Source organism: Brachypodium distachyon, chromosome 1, assembly GCF_000005505.3.
Source record: "Brachypodium distachyon strain Bd21 chromosome 1, Brachypodium_distachyon_v3.0, whole genome shotgun sequence".
Lineage (NCBI taxonomy): Eukaryota > Viridiplantae > Streptophyta > Magnoliopsida > Poales > Poaceae > Brachypodium > Brachypodium distachyon.
In genome coordinates, this window is record NC_016131.3 from 33,507,957 (window position 1) to 33,532,712 (window position 24,756).

Genomic DNA, 24,756 nt, shown 5'->3' on the forward strand with positions numbered 1-24,756 from the left:
CATGAGATGGATTTTGTGGGCATGCAGGAAACCATGAAGAAGACTTATTCTGACTCCTTCTTTAGGAATATTGATCCTTTGCATCAGTATACCTGGAAGTGGTCTCCTTCTATTGGCAAATCTGGTGGCATTTTAGGGGGGGTTTAGAACTATTAGATTTTACATTTTAAATTTTTCCCAAGGCAGGTATCATATTAAAGTTGTTGTGTTTGATAAGAAACTCCATATTTCATATAATGTGGTCATTGTTTATGGGACTGCTAAGGAAGCAGACAGAATTGCTTTCCTGACTGAATTGGGAGACATTTGTGGGGATCAGGACATTCACTTGTTGGTAGGGGGTGATTTCAATATCTTGAGGTTTGCTGCCGATAAAAATAAGAGATTGAAAAGAAGTAGGAAAATTGATATGTTTAATTCCATCATTAATACCCATGAGTTGAGAGAGATCTCACTGTCAGGTGGCCAATATACCTGGTCTAATAATCATTCTGATCCCACTCTGGAAAAATTAGATAGAATTTTGGTTAGTAGTGATTGGGATAATTTGTTTCCTTCAATGACTGTTAGAAAATTGGTGAGAGAACTATCAGATCATAATTCCTTGTTGTTGGATACTATGGAAGTGGGGGGAAAAAAGAGAAGAGATTTCAGATTTGATGTTGGGTGGTGCAAGCAACCTGCTTTTTTTTTAGAAAGTTAGGAAAATTTAGGGGGAACCTACTAAAGCTACTGATAATCTGGGTATCATCCTAGAGAAACTTAAAAAATCTAGGAAATCCTTAAAAGGTTGGGGTCACAACTTGAGAGGGCAGTTGATTAGGCAGAAAAAAGATCTGGTTGATGAACTTCAGGACCTAGAGGACCTAGGAAGAAATCCAGCCTCTTTGTGTTGAGCAGATGGTTAGGAGGGGTAATTGTAATGCTGAATTGCTGGATATGTATGGGGATGAGGAGGAATTCTGGCACAGAAGGGTTGGTGAAAATTGGCTCCTTAAAGGGGATAACAATACTGAATATTTCCATCGAATTGCTGCTGGTAGGAGGAGGAAGAATATCATTTACACCTTGAATAAGGATGAGGGGGGGGGGGGTTGTTGAGGGGACTACTGCTATACTTTGTCATGCTACTGATTACTACAAGACTCTGTTTGGTCCAGCTGATGGATTCCTCTCTCAATTAAGGGGAGATATGTTGTCTGAACATGAACAACTGTCTGTTGAGAACAGACTGGACCTGGATAGACCTTTTGATGAAAATGAAATTAAAAATATTATAGATGCTATGGAAAGAGGCAAGGCAGCAGGTCCTGATGGGTTTCCCATTGAGTTTTATCAATCTTGTTGGGGGATAATTAAGGAAGATTTGATATCCTTATTCCATGACTTCCATGCTGGACATGTGGATATGAGTAGGATTAACTTTGGTGTGATTACCTTGCTTCCCAAAAGTGATGATGCTGATACTATACAGCAATATAGATCTATTTGTCTTTTCCAAGTCCTGTTCAAAATCTTCTCTAAAGGGATGACCATGAGGTTAGGGCCATACATGAATAAGTTGATTCATATCTGCCAGAGTGCTTTCATAAAAGGGCGAAATATTATGGATGGGATTCTTTCTCTTAATGAGATCCTCAAGGAATCTAAGTTTAGGAAACAACAGGGTGTCATTTTGAGAAAGCTTATGACAAAGTGAATTGGCAGTTCTTGTTGTATTGTGTTCAGATGAAAGGGTTTAGTGAGAAATGGCAATCATGGATTAGATCCACTGTCATGCATGGTACGCTTAGTGTCAAGGTTAATGATGAGATTGGGCCATATTTTGGAAGTCATAAAGGAGTCAGATAGGGGGACCCACTGTCCCCATTTCTTTTTAATTTAGCTGCTGAGTGTCTGGCAAAATTGATACAATCTGTTCAGGAACAGGGGAGAATAATTGGCTTGCTTCCTCATCTGGTTGATAAGGGAGTTGCCATACTTCAGTATGCAGATGATACAATTCTGTTCGTCAGAGATGAGTTGGAGGATGCAAGGAATCTCAAGCTGATCCTATATTTCTTTGAATTGATGTCTGGCCTGAAAATCAAATTTTTGAAAAGTGAGGTTATGCTAGTTCTACCTGATGAGGAGAAACATAAAAGATATGCCGAGATGTTTAATTGTCAGCAGGGTGAGTGGCCTATGAAATATTTAGGCACTCCTGTTAGTGTGGATAGACTTTCTGTTGCTGATTGGGATGTACTGCAAGATAAAATGGAAAAAAAATTGTCTGCCTGGAAGGGTGGTGCATTATCAATATGTGGGAAAGTTACATTGCTACACCAGTATACCACATCTCCATGCATATCCTACCTAAGACAACTATTGCCAAGTTGGAGAAAATTAGAAGGAGGTTCCTATGGCCGGGGGGGGGGGGGGGAAGAAAAGGAAATATTACTTAGTCAGGTGGGGTTTAGTTTGTAGACCTAAGATCAAGGAGGGACCGGGAGTAAAAAACTTGGAATTATTCAATATCTGTCTCATGTGTAAATGGTGGTGGCGCCTAGAGGCTGAGTCTGGCATTTGGCAAACAATAATTGACAAGAAATATCTAAAAGGCTCTGGCATTTACAATATTAAGAGCAAGTCATCTGACTCTAAATGTTAGTTTGATCTGCTACGTACGTTTAAGAGAACTCTATTTGCAAGGTAGGGTGGTGGTCATAGGGAATGGCAAACGTTCTAATTTTTGGGGTGATGCCTGGTGTGGCCGTAGACCACTAAAGGATGATTTTCCCAGGTTGTTTGAGATCTCAAATGATGTTGGTTGCTGTGTCGCTGAGTTAAAGGCCAGACATTGGAACCTGTCCTTTAGAAGATGGTTGGATGAACAGATACAATATGATCTAAATAGGTTGAAGTCTAGACTTTTAGGAGTGGGGTTAAACGATGAGGAAGATAGACCTATCTGGAAGTGGTCTAAATCTGGTAAATATATTGTCAAATCCATGTATGACATGCTTACTAGCTTTGGTCCCACTAGATCTTTTAATCATTTGTGGAAGGCCAAAATTCCATTGAAAATCAGAATTTTGTTGTGGTTAATCTGGCACAATGCCATTGCTACTAAGGATAATATGCGTAGGAGGAATTGGGAGGGGGATACCACTTGTCGTTTCTGCCATGAACAAAAAACTATTCACCATCTTTTCTTTAACTGTGCTGCTGCTAGATACACCTGGAGTGTGGTGGCCCTTGCTTTGGGTCTGAATAATAGACCCTCTTGCTTTACTCAATACTTTGTGTGGATTGCTTCTAGTACCAAGTTATGTAGAAATATACAGGTTGTTGGGATTGCTGCCATATGTTGGGCTGTCTGGAAGTTGGGCAATAGGGCATGCTTTGAGAAGAAATTGATACGCTCTCCTGCTGAACTAATTTGTTCAGCCTGTTCTTTTCTGAAATACTGGGAGGACTACAGGTAGGTATGGATGGTGATATGCTTCGAGAGGGGGCTCGGCTCTTGCAGAATGAAGCGATGAAACGCCACTCGGCACAGGCTGTTGTTGATTTGTGTCGCATTGAAGACAAGAAGGAGGATGACGCCAGGGAAGATGGTGCGGGAAGACCTCTGTGATTCAAGTGGCGAGGTGGTATAGTTGAAGCCTGTGCGCTGGGTTATGTTTTTGCTGTGGATGGCCTGTGATATGGTGTATGGATTCAAGTTTTTGTTTAGGGAAAGACTTTAGGGGAGTGTATGAATTCAAGTTACTTTCCTTGTGTTTTGTTTGGAGCGCTGAGAACTCCTTGCTGTGCTTTCTGTGTGTGTGAGTTCTTGTTAGCTGTCAGCGGCAAGTCTGTCAAAAACTATGTGTGTTCTCTTTCTGTATGACTTGGATGAACTGTCTGTATTCTGTTATCTTTTGATAGTGAAATCCGGCCGTTTGGTCCTAAGGAAAAAAAAAAGCAGAGTATGGCGGCTGTCCATGGAGCTCCGTATAATTTCCCGGCCCATCTCCGAGCACTCCAGTGCCACCGGTCTGGTCACCAAAGCTTTAGCAGTTTGACTGGACTTTAGGCCTTTAATTAGAGTGTGAGTTTTCTTTATCCCAGTGTCGAAAGTCAGCCGCAGCATCAGTTTAACCTGAGGTTCTCCCATCGCCATTACCGAAACTATGGCAGTGGGGATCACCTGTTGACAATGAAGGGCCGGCCACAGTACGTCCACGTGTGTTGCTTCCACGGGGAACACATGGAATCTCCGGCAGGAGCACCAAATAGGTTCCTTCAAAGAAGAGACAGGATATATAACAACAATTGACGAACGAACATTAAAGAAACAGGATAACAAAACGGATCTCACATTCTCGTGTTTTTTTGTCAGGGAGCAGGTCAAAAGAAGAAGCAAAAAAAAAAAACCCAATGCAGGTGTAACCGTGTAAGCAGCCGTAGCTTGCTGACAAAAAGGAGATCAACGCCACTTCGCTAAACCGCACTCTGGCATCTTACGCGCCGACAGCGACAGTGTGTCTAGGCTAATGACGCCCAAATGGCAAACCAATGGAAATGCCTGATAAAATACTAGCGGGGGAGTGGCATCGATGCGGGGGAGTGTCTATATACAGCAGCCGGCCCTTGCCGCGTCCTCCCGACCCGAGTCGTCCCACGGCTCTCTCTCTCTCAGTCTCTCTCCTCGCCCTGCCTCTGCTCCGGGAATCCGGCCATCGTTCCATCCCTCCATGGAGTCGTTTCTTCAGGCCGGCGCCTCGAGCGGCGCCGCGGCGGCGACGGCGGCGGCGGTCGGCGGGCTCGTCGCGGCGGCCGCGTTCGCGGAGAGGCTCAGCGCGAAGAGGCCCAGGAGCCAGCTGAACGCGCCCCCAGGTATATTGGCCAGTAGTCTTGCAGCACTCGCTGTTTTCCATAATTAAGCGCTCAATAGGACGGACGGTGGATAAGAGCAAGTTTAGCCAGCCGTTCGCTATAAGTTGCTGCCGTGCATCAATAGTTTGTGCAATAACTAGCATGTATGATAGTTGGTTATAAGATTATACTACTTTATCAATATATGACTCACACTGCTTTCTCACATGGTTCCTAGTAACACGTGCTACAGCTGACTATTAGCTAATAGGCCACTCATTTTCTCTCTCCTATTCTCTCCCCTTCAAAGCAAAAATAACATATTTAAATCCTTATAACCTGTTTGCATCGTTTATTATTCCTGCTCTAAGCGTTGTTCGTGCAAATATCCATGGTTGATGCCCATGTGTCCCGCCCCTGCGTCCTCCTGCCTGCGAGATGGCAACTTTTGCCCATGCAGGATAAAAAGAGAGGCGATCGATTCTGACAACTTTAAGTTGCCTTTATGTTCATTGACCCTTCTGCCATTTTCGAGTACCGAGATCATCTCAAACATACCATTGGTGGGAATCTTTCTATGTTACATTTGTGTCTTCAAAATTCAAAATTTGGACCAAGAGTTGGCATGTTATGTGCACATGTTTCGAGCAGTACGCGGTATTTGATCTGCACACGAAATTAATAGTCAAGTGTATCTAAAAGTATGAACGTTTACCAAGCCAATTGCTTCCTCGTTTTCTATGAAGCACATGTATTGAATTAAAGTTCCGGCATACTCGATCTTCTATACATGATTTTGTATATACGTGGAATTAAACTGTCGTCTATATATATGATACTAGGATTGCATTTGATATTGTGGTATAATTCTCGCTATTCCATTTGTCCATATTTAGTGTTTGACTAACCACTTTTCGACGGCCCACACGTGTACGTTTTACAGCATAACATAGTCCGTAACCGAAAACCGAGCCTTAAATCACGCTACCCCCACCCCATCTCTCTTTCCCCATTCCGCCATTCCCTTCCTTATTTCTCAAAGCGTCTGACTCCTTCATCCCACCGTAGCTGCCAGCCATTTCCAACTTCATCCCTCTACCCAAGCAGCGCAACGTTCCCTTCCTCGCCACACCAGTCCCCGCCTCTCCTCGCCCATCCCATATCTGACACGGGCACGCGGCCACATCTAACGTATCGATGTTTCTTAGCGGCTGGTGTCATTCATCGATAGCATAAGAGCCTTGTCGGTGATTTAACATTCACATTTTCATCATTTTTATCATCAATGATAGAATTGCCGTAGGTCATATTTTGAAAAATTGTTTCAATTCCATCATTTGTTTGAGTTTACTGTCTTTGCTATCGTTTGAATAAACCGAGATAGAGAGAGACAAAGCAAGATTGAGATTCTTTTTTGTTTCTTTTTTTCAAGAATTTTTTTTCCTAAGGTAGTACCTCTTCCATTCCTACATATGAGATGTTTTACTTCACTAAATCTGCGACAACTAATTCCGGCCGGAGGGAGTAACTTTGTTCAAAGTAAAAAAAATAAACAAACTTCGACCACGTTTAGAAAAATCTACCAACATTTACAATTCTAAATTGTTTTGATTAAACCCGTTATGATACATATCTTGATAATATACTTATTTGATATTTGTAGATGTCAGCACATTTTTCTATAAATCTAGTCAAATTTTATTTTATTTATACTTGGAAGAAAAACTAATCCAACATCTCGAGAACGAGGGAGTATAACGGAGTACCGTATTTCAGCAAGAATCGGGACAGCAGTTAATTCTGTGGGCAAATTGAGCGGAAAGATAAACACTGGCCGCTGGCTGCTAAAGTGCTAATCATTTCCTTCCTCCTTTGGGCCACGTCCCTCTCAATATAGGGCAGCCAGGCACATACCTCGCTCCCGACTCTTGTCGGTTCCCCCGGTCGCCTCGCCGCCCCGTCCCCTGCTAGCACCACTCCAATACTCCTTCCACCCCAAGCTCCGCTCCGCAAAGACAAGCTTGGCGACCCTCGCCCGAGACGGCCGATGGAGGCACTGCTGGCGTTGCTCCCCGCGGGCGGCGGGAACGCGATGGCTGCGGCGGCGGCCGTCGGCGGGCTGGCCGCGGCCGCGACGCTCGCGGCCAAGGCCGGCGTCGGGAAGGGCCACAAGGACCTCACCAACCCGCCCCCAGGTGATGATCATCTCGCCGAATCTCATCGGAATGCGCGCAAGCGCAAACGTGTGGCCGATCCTGTGGTGCTTGTTACTATTGTTCTGCTTCCTTTTGTTGTTTCTTTCCTTTTTTCTTTTTTCGGTTTTGCTCTGTTTGGGAGTCCGACGTCAATTGAGACCTCGCGCAGAATAACTTTCCTTTTTTATTTAACATTATACTGGAAGCGTTCCTGAAAAGATGAAACCTACTAACGTTGTGTAAATCCCAGAGTATCGTAAGGTGGTTCAGGTGGAAATACTTTTCTATATGTGGAATTACATCGATGATCTACATCTCACTGGAGATTATCCATAAGAAATTGCCAGTGACATTGAAAATGGCAGACAGGAGTAGTACTTAAAAATAGACCAAGGCAACTTTGTTTTAAACCTTGTTTTGTTCTTATAGGATATTATCGTTTCTTAAAAGTATTGCTGTAGTTTTTCTTAAGTGTTCAGGTACAATAGGTAATTATCAGGTGAAAACCATGCTCACTATGGGAATCATGTAGCAGGTATTTAAATTTTACCAATCTGTGAATGCTTAAATTTTTAAGTTTGGTAAAATTTAAATACCTACTATCTTTAATTGTGGTATATTTTTAGAATTTACATGTCTACCATATTTTGCTAATAACACGTAGCTGGGCTATGCTGACTCCCTTTCCCTTATTAGACATAAGAGCATGTCAGCAAAAGGAAACCCACAACCTGTAGATGTAAATACCTGCTATTTTAAGTTTTGTAAATTTGGATATCTGCTATTATCAATGTTGGTATTGTTTTACAACTTACATGTCTATCCACAAGATATTTCCCAAATAAGAAATAACACCTAGTTGGTCAATGATGACTCCCTTATTATGTCAGCATACAAAGGCTTCCAGCCACCATACACATCCCAATACTCCAATGTCCAAACAACTATTCTTGTTGCTGCAATCAAGTTCCCAAATCCCTTTTGGTCCCGATGCATGGGCACCGGGCAGTCCGGTTGGCACTTTCAAAGGGAGAAGTGCTCTGTTAGGTCTCAAAAGGAAGTTTCACTTATCTTTCTACGTACGTGCAGAATGGATAAAGAACAGGTAGTTATATTCTCACAGCTGTGATCTTTTCACTAGCTTAAAACAACGGGAAAACGCCAACAGAAATAACTCAACATATCAATTATGCAAGCGTTCACAAATCTTTAGGCCACCACGTGCAGTTCAACAGGCATGTTTAGGCCCCATTAGGAACGCAAGAAATTTCCTGATTCGTACAGAAATTAAAATGTTTCCTGAGTTTCTGCAAAATTCATGTGAATTTTCTCTGTTCCGAACATGGATTTGCAATTTTGTTAATTCAAATATAATTGTTGAACAAATTATTAGTTTTAATGGACCAAAGAATGGAATGGAATCTTCCCTAACTGATGACTATGACAGTTTCTGTAACCTTCTATTTACTTTTGGCCTAAAGGGGGATGCTTCTCTGATAGCAACTGCTGAAAACAACATTTTGAGAGGTTCCTCTGTTAATCACAGTAGGTTTTCAAAACGTGCCGATCTAAAACCGCGTTGGAAAATAGCTAGTTGACAAGTTATGCTCCCTTTTCATTGCAGCACAACGTTTTGAACTTTCCATATATGTTCCGCATACAAGAACAAATTAATCAAGTTGCATCTCCTGTGGATTTTTAAAGAAGAACATTATGAACAGAATCTTACAGTGGTTTTACCATGATATTTTGAGTATGCGATAATAATACCAAATTTATAATAATTGAGCAATTTTATCCAAATATGTTGAATTCCATAATGAATTTATTTTTATCAGATTTGCCCTGCTTGCCAGATAGTGAGGAGGCAGAGGTCCTGCTGGTTGCTTGGAACAAAGTGCAGGATTGTATATCTATTCTGTTGAGTACAACGATAGAAAAACAGATGATCTCCTTTCACTTGAATTTGCAAGCGATTATTTCTATATCTAAACTTCTAGATGCGTCCTGACGTACTTCCTATGACGATTATTTTAGTGTTCAACAGTCACCTCAATTTTATATTCTGAGATTATTTGAGTCTGATGGCTCCATGTCTCCATCATCTCCAGGTGCATTTATGAATGCTAAAAAGATGCAAGACACAATCTTATAAAAGTTTTATCATCTTATGAATGTAGCCTCGTTTGATTATATTTTCTGGAAGTACCTAAAAGAGAAAGAAAAGCATTACCTGGTTATCTGCATGAATCCAATTTTTTATCATGTATGCATACGAATTGTCAAACCTACATATTTGTTATATCAATTCTGCCCTAAATAGAAATTGATTTTGCAGTGCAAACTTGATCCCTTCTGTGGTATTATTTGCAGCTGTTCCTGGTTTACCTCTGATTGGAAATCTGCACCAACTGAAGGAAAAGAAGCCCCATAAAACCTTTGCAAAATGGTCTGATACTTATGGGCCGATATACACAATAAAGACTGGGTCTTCTTCTGTGGCTGTGCTCAACTCAACAGAAGTAGCCAAGGAGGTAAGATAATTTTTTTGATTTATTGCTTAAATTCTCTTGATAATATTTTGCATGTTGTACTACACAATATATTTCTGCATTTGTGAGTAATTACGCGATTTGGCCTTGTAGTCATCAGCTCATGAATTTTATATCACCGTGTAATCCACAATTTTCAGTATATCTTTTCTCGAGATTATCTTAGTGATTTTTTTGAGCCAGTATAGGTTTCAACGCTATTTATATTCACTACAGGTATTACACTTGCTTTGCCACACTCTTCTGATATCTGCCACAGTATTCTCTTGTGCTTTGCGCTTCATGTAGGCTAAATAAGCTGCTCACCCGTGTTATGTGCTGTAGGGTTCATCTTTTTGTTCATTCCTTAGGAGGGCTCATTGGAATAGTTCTAGCAAACTTTGGGCTAGACATTTCTTTGAATGGCAATACATTAATTCAAATCTTGATACCAGAGTCCCCTTTGCACTGCATAACTTGAGTTTATAAGTTTCTATGATGGTTATTCTTATTTGTCTCTTTTGCTCATGCTGGAAATAAATCAAGGATTCTAATGAGTAGTGAACTGGATCTCTCTTCCTTCAAAGAACTACCCAAACAAAAACTAAGCTAAAAACTAGCTCGGATCACAAATAGGCATACAGTTTCTTCCACAGTGCTTCTTCTTGATATATGTATATATATATGGGAAAACCCAAGGTACTCCCGGGTGTAGTTACTCCCATGTTGAATATTCTACCATATGATAGAATATTGCGAATCACTTCTTTTTTTATAGTTATTGGCTGTGAGACAAAACTAAAAAGGATCAGAGTATGATAGAAATGTTGTGCATTTGACCAAAAAATAAGAGTAAATTTCAGAAAACCACACTTCTCCAGTCACTTGTCTCATAGAACCACACTTGTTGCTAATTTGTCCGCTACGCCACAACCATTCGGGCAAAGTGTAACAGCGAGCCCAAAACAAACGAGTTTAGCGCTTTGACGGGATTCCCAACAGGTCGGCCCACTAGAGAAGTGTGGTTTTCTGAAATAACAACATATATTTTGTCCTGCAGGCAATGGTTGCACAATTCTCATCCATATCTACTCGAAAACTACCTAAAGCATTATCAATTCTCACCCGTGATAAAACTATGGTTGCTACAAGTGACTATGGTGATTTCCACAAAATGGTGAAGCGCTATGTTATGGCAGGCATGTTGGGTTCTGCTGCTCAGGTATACAGTTTAGTTAACAGCACTTCTATACATTTAAGCTAACCAAGGTCTAATGATGAAATGCTTGCAACAAATGTAGAGACAATTTCGGGACACGAGAAACATGATGATCGATAACATGTTAAGTACTTATCATACGTTGGTGACTGATGACCCACATGCTCCTCTCAACTTCAGAGAAGTTTTCAAAGACGAGCTGTTCTGCTTATCCTTGATCCAGGTAAACATCATGATATATCCAGATTGATTATTCAAAGTGTCACTACTATCACTTCTTGATCTGAATGTTCAGACGCAATACTAAGAGTGTACGGTGCAATTTCAGAGTTTAGGCGAGGATGTGAGTTCAGTCTACGTGAAGGAGTTTGGGAGGGAGATATCAAAGGAAGAAATCTACCAGGTCACAGTGGTTGACATGATGATGTGTGCCATTGAGGTTGACTGGAGGGACTTCTTCCCGTACCTCCGCTGGATCCCGAACAAGAGCTTTGAAACAAGAGTTTTCACCGCGGAATCTAGGCGAACTGCAGTGGTCCAAGCCTTGATCCATCAACAGAAGAAAAGAATTGCACGTGGCGAGGTCGCATTAATGCACAAAGCTTTTGGGAGTTCTATTTTGATCTAATTCCTGTATGTGTTCCTTGATAATCTCTACGCAATAAAATTGTGATGTGCAGGCAAAGGTATGCTATCTGGACTTCTTGCTGGCAGAGAACACACTGACAGATGAACAATTGGCGATGCTGGTGTGGGAGGCAATCATAGAGGCTGCAGATACTACTTTAGTGACGACCGAGTGGGCTATGTACGAGCTTGCCAAAAACCCAGAAAAACAGGCAAGCTAGCGCTGTAACTTCTTGCTCTCCAGGTTCAGTGTCTGACATCCCCATGCATTGTTAACCAGATTTCTCCTCCCATTTCAGGATCGTCTCTACCAGGAGATCCAGGAGGTGTGCGGCGAGGAGACGGTCACCGAGGATCATCTTCCTCGCCTGCCATACCTGAACGCCGTGTTCCATGAAACACTGCGGTACCATTCTCCTGTCCCGCTTGTGCCTCCAAGGTTCGTCCATGAGACCACCAAATTGGCCGGCTACGACATCCCGGCTGGCACAGAGGTAATTAATTAACCACAGAAATGAGAATGAGCTCCATCAGAACTCATAAGGGAACACAAAGTACGTGTTTGGCTACTGACCATGCATGGATTTCTGAAAGAATTGCTTAATGCTGTTAGATGATCATCAACCTGTACGGGTGTAACATGAACAATAAGGACTGGGAGGAGCCGGAGGAGTGGAGGCCGGAGAGGTTCCTGGACGGGAGGTTCGATGCCGCGGACATGTACAAGTCCATGGCATTCGGCGCCGGGAGGAGGGTCTGCGCCGGTAGCCTGCAGGCAACAAACATCTCGTGCACCGCCATCGCACGGTTCGTGCAGGAGTTCGCCTGGAGGCTCAAGGAGGGCGACGAGGACAAGGTGGACACCATCCAGCTCACGAGCTACAAGCTCCACCCGCTGCATGTTTACCTCTCACCGAGAGGGAGGAGGGAGTGAAAATGAACTGTGTTAAGATAGAACTGTCTTGGCCAAACAGGATGGATACAGGGACATGTAATGAATAATGATTTACCAGAACAATTTGTTCCTTCAGATTTCTTGTTTGTCGTGTCGTCTCCTCGTCCAACAGTTTGAAGAACCTCTTGCGCTGCGCGTACGTGTCCGTTTTAAAAAAAAAAAGTAAAGCATCCTCCCAATTAAGAATTTAGAGTTTATGCTGATCAACAATTTGGACCAGCGGATGGTAATTTCCTTAGTGAGGAGAAATCGAGTCACCTCTACGTATTTCTGAGGTTCTCGCTATGGATTGTGATCCGGACCTATTCTATCAATAAAACACTCCTGATTCGCCGTAAAGAAAACGAGATGTGCAAGCATTGCTTGTATCAACTCGCCGGTGCAGCTCATGTAGCCACGTCCCTGTCAACACAGCATGGCGCTCTACTCTACTCTACATCCATCCGAGTGGGCGGCGACGGGAATCTGAGTTCTTCCACAACAGAGGGATCGCTCGCTTGCCTCATTTACCCCGCCCCCGAGCTTCGTCGTTTCCCTCCTCCCTCCTCCCATCCCGTGATATTACTAATAAACCGAGGCGCGTGAACACTAGCAAGTGTCACAGCCCACCCCACGCCACAACCGGGCAATGGAGGCGCTGCTGGCGGGAGGCGGGCTGGCGGCGCTCGTCGGCGCCGGGAAGGGCCGCAAGGACTGCGCCAATGCGCCCCCAGGTGACCACCATCTCTCATCGGTTTTCCTTTTCTTGCGAGTATCTCTCATCAGTTTTCATCGAACCGAATTTATAACAAGCGAACGCGCTGCTGATCAAGAAAATTGTGTTTGGATCGGCCACATATCTGGTGGGGTGACAACTTTATTTTGTGAGATGAAAATTTTAATATGTGAGGATGGCAGTTTTAGTTTTACACTATGCGGTATGCGGGTAACAATTTTATCCCGTCGCGTCAGAAGGGCGGCAACTTTAATTTTGTGGTGGTGACAAATTTAGTATACGACGCCAACAATTTTAGTTCTGTGTGAATGATAATTATCAGTCGCGCAGGAAGGATATGGAGTGAATGTTCGCTCCCTATTACATTCCTTGGTCAACACGTGTGGCTGATTGTGTGTTATTTTTCTTTTCTTCAAAAGTATACTATGTTAGGAACACGAAAAATATCAATAAATAAAGTTGTAATGTTATTGTGCCAGCAAATGTTTGTGCAAAGGAATTTTAAAAATGTGATCCAAGTAAATTGTAGAAATTCCTAGGCTTTCTTTTTAAAATCAGATCAAAGGAAATTATTTTCTTGTGTTTCTTTTTCTTATATCTATTACTTTGAGTTAAACGGATGAATATCCCCGCCTAAAGAAACTTTGTATGTCTCTGTGTTTTTCTATGAACCAAATAGGCCTAAGGGTTTGAGGTGCATCTATGTTGACTGTCCAATCTCAATCCAATCCATAACATGTGATCAACTTTCCAACAAGGTGGCGTCGGTTCAGTCGTATGTATGAGAAATCAATACGAATGAGGCTCATTCAGTTCTTAAAGGATTTTTAGAGAATTTCAAACCTTGATTTTTTTTACTATGTGTACCATTCGTTTCATAAGAATAGATATGCTAAATTTATAACGATTGTGTCCAAATTAGCCTAATTCCTAAATATTCTAAGCATTAGGCGAGATCTTATTGAAGACTCCTAAGGATCGGAGTGTGCATGACATTTGAATCCTCCAATTTTCCTATTCCTGTGATTTTAAAATCCCGTGAACCGAATAAGCCCTTATTATGCAACTGTGGGAGAATTAAAGGCCGGAAGCATATTTTGCTTTTCGATCGTAAGATTTATCTACTAGCGAGTTTCTTTTTTCATGGTTGATTCACTGTGTATTTTTTATGTATAATGATAGACGCAACTTAGGGCTCGGGGACAACGAATAGCTTGGTGGGACATGACAGGGCTTTGTATTCACTCGTCGTAGGTAGACCTCATGTCATCCCTACATCAACCATCAATCACGATTCCATGTCGTAGTATCACAAATCATCTCACAGTCCCTCATCGAGTCATATCTCACTTCTCAATCTCTAGACCAGTCTTGCAACATCATACTCCAGAGACAACTCAACCGACACACATTCTATGAATACTATATACGGACATACCACCCGATGGTCACCGTTATTCAAATAGATTTAATCTTGCAGGGGCGTCCATCGTTAACTTCACAACCTAGTTACCCGGTGGTTCCACTGCTACAAGAGATATCATACTTCCTAGGTCGGGTGTATGGACCGAGCAACTAAGTAAAGCAAGATGAAGGATCTACATGGTTGACTAGAGAAGGGGGGGGGGGGGTGAATAGGTAACTACGCTTTTGCATAGCCACAACGAAATAAAGGTTCTCTAAATGCAACCAGGAGAAACAAGCCTATACGATGATACTAAGAGAAGCACAAAGAAAACCACAAGGTAAACAACACAAGTATAGAGCTCGGGCATAGAGATAATTGAGGACACAAAGGTGATTGTTTATCCCGATGTTCGCTTCCTTGGGAGGAATCTAATCATCTTGGAGAGGCATGGGTACCGTAGTAGGTTTCCTGAACAACTTTAAATGGCTCATCTTCTTCTCCTCGAGCCTTCACATACAAAGTAGGAGATCAATCACTAGTGGTAGATTTTGATGAGGTGATATCCGAACCTTTAGACTTCTCCAGAGCTAATCCACACTTTTGGATGCTCCCAGGTAAACTCTAGCCGTCTAAAAGTCCCCACAACTCCAATAATAACATGTCACTTGTTGAACCATTTGGTGGAAGTGTTGATCTAGGGCTTCTCTCACTTTCCCCTCAAAGGATGGTTATATTCAAGCAAGGGAAAGAGGAGTTATTTTGTGCTTGAAGCTTGAGTTTAATGGAGTTAGAGAGAGTATACCATAACTCGAGTTGGATGGGAGAGATAACACTTGGGAAGAAAGGTGAAGCCTTTTATAGGGCCTACTAAAAATATGCCCATTGGGAACTCTTCAACAACAAGGAGGGTTCCTAGACCATCTGGAACAGCCTCCGAGCAGCACTGCCACCGATTGGCCCTGATTCAAGGACCACCTCCGGGCTAGGATCCGAAAGAGTCCAAATCTCAGTCCGAAGGGTCATCCAAACCCTCGGACCCAAAGGAGAAATACGCTCTAGAACCCGGAGCAGCCTCAAAGCACATACTTGGGCTAGACTATAGGTTTCGAACTCACTCGGAGCATATCCTAGAAGCATGCCCGGATTCCATGGCACCCTGTATGGTCACACGGAATAGAAAAACCTTGGAATAGGTTCTAAACAAAGCTTTCTCTCTTGGTTTTCTCAAAGCTTTTTGGTGGAATTTGGGGGGTTTGGTTTGAGCCAGTAATTGCCTTGCCAAATATTTGGTTGCCAAAATACTGGTTAAGGTTTTGTTTGCGCATGAGTTGGGCAACTTTGGCAAAAAAAAAAGAACTAGAGTTGGTAGTTGGATGTTGGTTTGCAAAAAAATTGGCTTTCATCCAAACAAGGACCAAATTTTGATCAAGGACCAAAAATTTGGTAGGGTAAAGTTTGGTCACCATCCAAACATACCCTTGATTTGTCGATAAGGTCATTTATGTTATAGAGAAATGTTCTCCACTCCAATTTCATTAGTTGACCCCTCATAGTACGCATTTCCCGCTACTCAAACAAAGGAAAATAAATATAATGAATTAAAAGCATCTCTCCTTGTGATGTCACATGCACCGAAACCCTTACATGCAAGATATCCTTTCATCTTCCCTCGACCTAACGTGGAAAGCCATCCCTATAAAGAATGCCACATACAGAAACCCTAACGCTCAGCTAGGTGGTATTCGGACCCAAAGGTTGCGTAGCCCAACTACATTCTAAACATGCTAGTCACAATCACCAATGGACCGCATGCCCAAATCAATCCAATCCAAATTAGAAAGATCTCAATCACCTATGGCTTCCACGTGAAAATTCAATGTACTAAGTCCTACTACTACCCATACAGATGGCATGAGGTTGTACACTCGTGGGTTGCATCAACGTCGAACAAAATCTTGGTCATTATTTGACCTAAATGGAGTAAAGAACAAATAACGATACCATCAGTGCCTAGAAAAGTCGGTGCTCCGCTTGGGGCCGACGCTGTGTAACGAGCAATGTCACCTCGGAGACTGGTGTTAATGAAATCGTTGCCTCCGACAACCGAGGGCATCATAGCCGCCCTCGGTGAAGACAGTCTTGCTGAACTGAGTCCCACAGCCCTGACAACGCCTGCCGCCACCATGACATGGAGGCAACGGCCTTGCAGCAGCCCTCGAAGGTCGTCCCAACCTTGCCGAACGCCTCGGCTTCACTAGTGCCATGAGCTCCGAAGCCCGTGCAACGATGCTGCCTCCGTGCATGCGGCTACGTCACCTTGCATGCCGATGACAACGCTTCCACCTTACACTCCTTCACCAACCCCAAGCCTTGTGACGTCATGAACCAGACATTGTGCCACCAACACCGTCAATCTCTGTCCTACTACCACCGTTGTAAGCCTCACTAGTGTCACCCCGTAAGTCATGGAACGACACCACAACAACCCTAGGCGGCTGCGCCGACCGATGCCTTGTTTTATGTGGCTAGCGCTAGATGGGTCCACGCGGGACCACGCTAGGCCACTAGGAGTTGGGCCTTGCATAGCCTAGCAAGGACTGCGGGCGACGGCGCTAGGTGACAATGGAGATAAAGACAATCTGTCTTCCAACGTAGAGGGCGAAGGATGAGCGACCATGGTCGCGGTAAGCCTGCCTCTCAACAATGATGCCAACCAACGACATACAAAACGCTCAATTGGACACATTCGCGACCGTACGAGGCGTCAGAGGCAATATGACAACCAATGGTCGGAATCGACGCCCCTCCGATGCCACCAGCTGTCGAAAAACGACATGCTTCTTGTCGAGGGCCACAATTTCTGTGTCGCTCTAGAAGAGTAGGCTGCATCAAGAGCGTCCACAATAACCCGGATGTAGGGCGACGGTGCTAGGAACACAGGACCCGGTGTCAGTTTCTACAAGACGGTCGACCCCTCATTGGCAGAAACGACTCACAATCATTCCACGAGCACCATTTAGAACTACTGGCACACATGCTACTCAAGATTCAACTTTGACCACGGGTTACATGTTACAAAAATTACACCATTCAATTCGTATTCGAAACACGTTTCCAATAGTCTAAATTTTATAATACATAATCTATATTTTGTTTGTTCAGTTTATATATATGATCAAAACCAGACCTCAAAATACATTGAGGTCTTGTATTATGGAACGGGCTATTTACTTACCTATTTTATTGTTCGCACAGGTCACATTCGGTCATTTTTTTTCGATGGTTTTTTTATGTGCACAAGATACAGCATAAGCTTGTCTATGGATTTATTTTTTCATTTTTTTTAAAACTCACAAATGGCATATGCGATATGGATACGGACGAGACCAGTAGAGTATTGGAAATTTCGCATTCAGACAACCACACCCGGTCGTCTAGACACGTCCGTGTCAACAAAGCAAAGCACGCGGCGCCGGTGATACATCCAAACTGACGCGCGACGGCAACCTTGTCCTTTTTCCAGAAACATATAGAGACAAGGGAATAAAGTCGCTCATCTCCGCGCTCATATAGTCATATTCCTCTCTCCCGACCCTTGTCGCCTCAGTGCCTCACCCTGACGTGTGTGTGCTAAGTCTTTTAACTACATAAACTGAAGATCGACAGCACTGGCAGTGCCAAAGTCGAAGCCACTGCCTCAGTAGTAGTGCCTCACCGGCCAGCAAAACGTCCTGATCGGACCACCCGAGTCTACCGAGCAATGGAGGCGCTGCTGGCCGCCGTGGTCGTCGGCGTCGGCATGGGGCAGAAGCACCTCACCAATGCGCCCCCAGGTAAATTAACCATCGTCTGCACTGGCTCTCAATGAAACGGTGCAGAACGTGCGGCCGACGAAAGCTACCGTAAAGATCATGCTAAGCAAAACGTTGCATGTGTAGAAACATCTTTCATTTATGGACGAAAGAATGAACGGACTATTATTGGGCCATTTAGAAGAACGTGCACATACCTGGTGATACTCACTCTGGGCATGGTGGTCTGGAGTGTTTCCCCTTGGTTGTAATATGGGTCCTTAGTCAGGCACTTGCTGTTTTTTCCGTAGCTTAGTTCCCGTTTAGTTCCTTTTCCATATGCAGACTCTCGCACTGGCTTGTATGAACTTTCGGCTCTGTTTATGCTTTGGAACCGAGTGCGGTCACGATTTTTCGCGGGCGGTAGGAATAACATGATCTAGTTTTGTTCTAACTCAAATTTCTTAGAGTTTGACTAAGTTTAGAGAGATTAATAACTAGAATATCAAATAAGGAGAATTAAGTGTGCAATGGATTGCAAACACAGAACAAATACATGAACAATTGTTTGATAAACAGGGGACATGTTACTCCCTCCGATCGATAACAAGTGTCTCAGATTTTGTACTAATTTAGTACAAAGTTGTACTAAATTTAAGACACTTTTTGTGGATCGGAGGAAGTGTCATCTAGCCATACGAATTAGTTTAAATTAAATTCTGCCCTTCGAAAATAATATATCAATTCTACTTCAGGGGAAAACTAAATCCTCATGTGTCTTTATTTGATTGGCATGCAGTTGTTCCTGGTTTACCTCTTATTGGAAATCTTCATCAGTTGAAAGAAAAGAAGCCCCATAAAACATTTGCAGAGTGGTCTGATATTTATGGTCCGATATACACTATAAACATTGGGGCTTCTTCTGTAGCTGTGCTCAACTCAACAGAAGTAGCAAAGGAGGTAAGATAGATATTTGCTTGATAAAGATGTATTGTATTTCTGCACTTCCAGGTAATTGTGATAATTGGCCTTTTAGCCGGCTGGCCATATTTTTGTAATATTCTATAGTCCGCATTTACTCAGAATGCATGTATGCTTTTGTTTTAATTATTGTTGCAATTTTCCTTTCAAATGCAGATACAATAATTACAATCTTGACACACGTAAGTGTTCTTTTCAACACAAAACTTCAATGTGTAAGTTCGTTCTTTGGAAAGAAAAGCAAAACCTCCGGACCTCTATATACTCAGATGCACACAACCATATTTTATTATTAAGATCCTAGGCATCAAACACATCGGCTTATACAAAAGGAAAAGGAAAATGAAAAATTCAGAGGCAATCTTCTTTAGGATCATGATTCATGACATCTATCTTCTCCATCTACCACAAACCAATTGCCAGTGACCAAATCAAGAATTCTAATGAGTTATGACTTATGATCGAACATGTTTTCCTTGAAACTACAGAATAACAAGTAAGCTAAAAATATAATGGATTGGTGCAAAAAACATGCATATAATTACTTTAAAAAAGCAACGCAAAGCATCAAACAAGAACAGCTTACAAAAAGCAAAAATATGACATCTTCTTTAGAGGGTGTTTGGTTAGGCTTAATTTGTGGCTTACTCTGTTTGATTGGTTATTTACAGCAACTTTTTTATGAAAAAATAAAGAGTTGAACCCAAAAGAAAGAAGGCAAAAGCACATGCTGCCACACCACAGCCAAGGGAGTTCCTAATTTGGTTGAGAACTTCTGAAAACGCCATGCTAGTCTACCCTTGATACTTCGTGGAAATTATAAAGGAAATGCCACTAGCTTTATACCCCGGTCTCACCCCTTGTTTCCTCTCATACTGGACACCGATTCCTGAACTCACAGCCACTCCCCAGCTACGTTGCAAACGACCAACCTTATCGCATGTGCTTCTGCCACACAGACATTTCCCACCACAGCCCGCCCATGACCGCTTCTAACACAACCACACCCGCAACCCAAACAAACAAAAGTAGTTTTTGGTTTATAAGCATAAAGGCACATATTTATGTGCTTTTAGCTTTTGACTAGATATTAGTATTGGCCATATAATTGTTATATTGGTCACAGTGATTCTTCCTGATAATTCAATGATTGCCACAAGTAAACGTCTCGCATTGGACAAATTTCTTTTTTACAAGAAATAAATTATGTCTTGTATTTGCAGGCAATGGTTGCAAAATATTCATCCATATCTACTCGAAAGCTTCCTAAAGCATTGTCAGTGCTCACTCGAGATAAAACTATGGTTGCTACAAGTGACTACGGTGATTTCCACAAAAAGACAAAGCGGTATGTTATGATGGGCGTGTTGGGTTATTCTGCTCAGGTACAAGTCTCAACACTCCCAAAACTACAGAGTTAAGTTACCACCTCTAGGATTTCAGTTAACTATATAATGTCTAACAATTAAATGCTTGTCAAAAATTTAGAGAAAATTTCAGAACACAAGAGGCATGATGATAGATAACATGTTGAGAACTTACAGTACGTTGGTGACTGATGACCCAGATTCTCCTCTGAACTTCAGAAAAGTTTTCAGGGACGAGCTATTCTGTTTGTCCTTGATCCAGGTTAGTATACAAACGCCATAATAAAGTGTGCTTTTTAACTAAGTGCCACACATCCGAAGTTTTACCGTCTGAATTGAGAACTGACGACCCACAATTTCAGAGCTTAGGTGACGATGTGGGTTCAGTCTATGTCAAGGAGTTTGGGAGGGAGATATCAAAGGAAGAAATCTACCAGATCACGGTTGTTGACATGATTATGTGTGCTATTGAGGTCGACTGGAGGGACTTCTTCCCGTACCTCCAATGGGTACCCAACCTGAGCTTTGAAACAAGAGTTCATACTGCGGAATCTAGGCGAACCTCCGTCATGCGGGCCTTGATCCATCAACAGAAGAAAAGAATTGCGTGTGGCGAGGTGACAAAAATGCACATAAACAATGGTTCTTTGATGTGCACAGTTTGATTATGTTTATTGACACAAATTCGACAATGTTAACTAAAACTTTGATATGCAGGCAAGGGTATCCTATCTGGACTTCTTGTTGGCAGAGAACACGCTGACAGACGAGCAATTGACGATGCTGGTATGGGAGGAAGTCATAGAGGCTGCAGATACCACTTTGGTCACTACCGAGTGGGCTATGTACGAGCTTGCCAAAAACCCAGAAATACAGGTAAGCTAGCTAGCGTTGAAAATTTTGTGCCTCCTGGTCTCCTGGAGGCATAAATTTTTAATCAGATATTTCTTGGGCTCTTGGCACATCAGGATCGTCTCTACCGGGAAATCCAGGATGTGTGCGGAGACGAGAAGGTCACGGAGGATCACCTGCCTCGGCTGCCGTACCTGAATGCCGTGTTCCACGAGACGCTGCGGCTCCATTCTCCTGTCCCACTGGTGCCTCCAAGGCTCGTCCATGAGCCCACCAGGCTGGCCGGCTATGACATCCCAACCGGCACAGAGGTAGGCAATTGATCACAGCGCAATGACATCAACATTAACATGAAGTCTTGCTTGCTGAGCTTCCTGAACCGAATTGCTCAATTATGATAGATCATCATCAATTTGTACGGGTGTAACATGAACAAGGAGGACTGGGACGAACCGAAGGAGTGGAAGCCGGAGAGGTTCTTGGACGGGAGCTTCAATGCTGCGGATATGTACAAGACCATGTCGTTCGGAGCTGGTAGGAGAGTCTGCGCCGGGAGCCTGCAAGCGACGAACATCTCTTGCACCGCCATTGCTCGGTTCGTGCAGGAGTTTGCCTGGAGGCTGAAGGAGGGCGATGAGGACAAGGTGGACACCGTCCAGCTCACCAACTACAAGCTCCACCCACTGTTTGTGCATCTCTCACCAAGAGGGGGGAAGTAAAAGGCAGTCAGATAATGAACAGGCAAGAACTAGATGTTCCAATTACTTTGGCCAAACAAGACACAGGTTTATTAGGGCTGAAGTTTGATACATGCGATGCATGACTTGTACCATTTGATTTTTGTTACTCGGTCCAGCGTGACTTGACTTTTTGTACTTGTTAAACTCAGAACTTCAATAAGATGATTGTATGCATTGTTCCATGCGGTGGCAAGAGACACATTATCCTTTTTCAAAAAATAATGCCTGCCTAAACAGCGTCAAGAGTCCTTTTTCTCGATGCAGCACCCTCGAGCATGGATGCTCAATAAAAACATAAATAATTTGAAATAAATATTCAGGAAGGGAATTTGCCAGATTTTGGAGGGGTGAATAAATGATACCTGTCTAAACAGCCTCAACAGCACCTTTTCAGCTCAATCACATAAAGGGATTCATAGATCCCAAACACCTGAAATCAAAATAGAACAACACTAAGAAAATTGTAGCATAGAAGACAAACCTGAACAGTTAGATCAAAGGAGAAGAAACTTGAGTTACATGTGTTATAGTTTACCATTTATTCATTTGGTATAGTCTGAACAGTTACATTTGGTAATAGTTTCAACCAATTTACACTCCCGGTGTTAAACCTAAGCTGAATAAAAGGAAGCACGCTTATCTTTCTTACGATCTTATTTCACCAAGTCGAAATAAAATATGTAGGTGATGCCTGATTGCCAGTTCTGTTTACATTCTCTTCCTGCGCTACCAATGTCACGTATGCTTCCTATATGCACTATGCTCCATCCATGGATGCATATTTAGCAAGGCAAGCAGCTAAGCTCCATCGATGGATGCACATCCACAAGGCCATCATCTAAGCTGAAATAAAGAATCAGATTTCAAGACATGTCCATGGACAGAGATATAAACTAAGCTAACATTTCAAACAAAGAAAATGGCACACTGCTGACCCCTTCTCCTTATCAAAACACTGGAAGGCAAATGAGGGAGATGAGGAAACACGGTAATCGGCATAATTGTTGGCTGGGCATAACTTAATAAATAGAATATATTTCTCCAGCAAAACAAATATCACTAAGAAGTCAAGCAGGTTACCTTTTTTGAGAGAGATCCAAGCAGGTTACTATGACACCATATAATTCATCTTCCGTGAGGCACCAAAAACTCACATATAATTGTTGAATGCGGCATTGGCTAGTGCTGTCGGCCAGTAGAACCCGTGCCGGAACGCTTTCCCAGCTAGTGCTCTGGAGGCCACATGGTGCGAGCATGTGCCTCAATGTATATCCTCCAGCAACGTGTGCCCTTTCTCCCGGGGCACGCATGTGAGCATGACTCCATTAGGACGCCTCCGGTAGAGTTCTCCGTCCACCAGGGCGTACATCTTGAATTGCCGGGCTACTCACTCCGCGGCAATGTCTTCCTCCGAGAGGGTCCCGTCCCTAAGGTAGCGAATAATATCCGTCCCCCAGGGTGGTGGCTCCCGGCTAGTGTATGCCACCAACTTGGCGGCATGGTCCCCCGCAGCTGCAGGGTCACCTTGAGTTGCCGGAGGGGATGCCCCGGCAACTGTCTTGGGGTCGACAGAGGGCTTTGACTGCCTCCACACGAACACCACAGGAGGCACCTTGATGCGTTCCGCTGCCCATTTGGACAGTTCATCCGCAACAAAGTTGTCCTTGCGCTTTACGTGCTCGAACCGAAGTCCTTTGAACTTGGACTCCAATTTTCGCACTTCCTCCACGTACGCTGCCATCTGAGGGCAGTCGTAGTCCTTGTTTACCTGGTTGATCACGAGTTGGGAGTCCCCGCGAACAACCAAGCGCTTGATGTCGAGGACGATTGCCGCGCGCAGCCCGGCAAGTAGTCCCTCGTACTCCGCTGTGTTGTTGGTGAAGTTGAGCTGTATCACGAACTTGAGCTGGTCTCCAGTGGGCGACTCGATCACCACTCCAGCACCGGTGCCCTGCAAGCAGAAGGCGCCATCGAAGTACTCGTCCAATCTGCCGGGAAGGCTCGCTTCCGGCTCTTCTTCCTCTATGCTTGTCGATGTCCACTCCGCGACGAAGTCAGCGGGAGCGGTACTATTGATGCTCTTGGTGTTTGCGAAATGCAGCCCGAACTCTGCTAACTCCATCGTCCACTCGGCCACCCTTCCGGTGGCTTCACGGTTAGTGAGGGCCCTCTCCAGGCAGAACCGCGACACCAGCGTGATGCTGTGTGCCTGAAAGTAATGGCGCAGCTTTCTTGAAGCGAGCAGGATCCCGAGCAAAAGCTTCTGGACCTGCGGGTACCGTACCCGGGCATCGCGCAGCACCGTGCTAACGAAGTACACGGGATGCTCCACTAGTCGCTTGCGGGGGGCAGTTTGTATAGGCTGTCCCTCGGATCCAGGGGCAGAGGAGGTACCTGGGGGTTCCTTCAGCTCGCCGGGAGCCCCCGACCCTTCCGTCTCAGCCCCCGGGACTTGCTCTTCCCTCTCGGCAACGAGCCCGGAGCTCACTACCTGGTCCGTCGCTGCCAGGTATAGCAGCACGCTTGCCCGGCT

General features: G+C 43.6%; 2 protein-coding genes across 5 annotated transcripts; both read left to right on the forward strand.

Moving 5' to 3' along the window:
* The first annotated feature begins 4,706 nt into the window (after positions 1–4,706).
* On the forward strand, positions 4,707–12,455 carry LOC100834998 (ent-kaurene oxidase 2). Of its 2 annotated transcripts, none has more exons than XM_014897707.2 (8): positions 4,707–4,863; positions 9,411–9,571; positions 10,629–10,790; positions 10,870–11,010; positions 11,116–11,370; positions 11,468–11,626; positions 11,714–11,908; positions 12,028–12,455. In XM_014897707.2, the coding sequence occupies exons 1-8, from the start codon at positions 4,722–4,724 to the stop codon at positions 12,346–12,348; spliced, it is 1,536 nt and encodes a 511-aa protein (XP_014753193.1). In that variant the 5' UTR covers positions 4,707–4,721; the 3' UTR covers positions 12,349–12,455. The 2 variants fall into 2 exon arrangements, with proteins under 2 accessions (XP_014753193.1, XP_003563727.1); XM_003563679.4 differs by lacking the exon at positions 4,707–4,863 and adding an exon at positions 6,722–7,037.
* A 503-nt stretch (positions 12,456–12,958) lies between these two features.
* On the forward strand, positions 12,959–22,403 carry LOC100826923 (ent-kaurene oxidase-like 3). Of its 3 annotated transcripts, none has more exons than XM_024457334.1 (8): positions 12,959–13,082; positions 19,083–19,243; positions 20,488–20,649; positions 20,753–20,893; positions 20,994–21,248; positions 21,349–21,507; positions 21,600–21,794; positions 21,885–22,403. In XM_024457334.1, exons 1-8 carry the CDS (start codon positions 12,998–13,000, stop codon positions 22,200–22,202), a joined length of 1,476 nt encoding a protein of 491 aa, XP_024313102.1. In that variant the 5' UTR covers positions 12,959–12,997; the 3' UTR covers positions 22,203–22,403. The 3 variants fall into 3 exon arrangements, with proteins under 3 accessions (XP_024313102.1, XP_003560644.1, XP_024313103.1); XM_003560596.2 differs by lacking the exon at positions 12,959–13,082 and adding an exon at positions 18,151–18,325; XM_024457335.1 differs by lacking the exons at positions 12,959–13,082; positions 19,083–19,243 and adding an exon at positions 19,289–19,446.
* The last annotated feature ends 2,353 nt before the right edge of the window (positions 22,404–24,756 follow it).

Coding starts and splice junctions, on each gene's coding strand:
- LOC100834998 (XM_003563679.4), top strand. CDS start 6,890: ATGGAGGCACTGCTGGCGTTGCTCCCCGCGGGCGGCGGGAACGCGATG. Junction 7,038..9,410: donor CCTCACCAACCCGCCCCCAG/GTGATGATCATC, acceptor TATTATTTGCAG/CTGTTCCTGGTTTACCTCTG. Junction 10,791..10,869: donor TGTTGGGTTCTGCTGCTCAG/GTATACAGTTTA, acceptor CAACAAATGTAG/AGACAATTTCGGGACACGAG.
- LOC100826923 (XM_024457334.1), top strand. CDS start 12,998: ATGGAGGCGCTGCTGGCGGGAGGCGGGCTGGCGGCGCTCGTCGGCGCC. Junction 13,083..19,082: donor CTGCGCCAATGCGCCCCCAG/GTGACCACCATC, acceptor ATTGGCATGCAG/TTGTTCCTGGTTTACCTCTT. Junction 21,795..21,884: donor ACATCCCAACCGGCACAGAG/GTAGGCAATTGA, acceptor CAATTATGATAG/ATCATCATCAATTTGTACGG.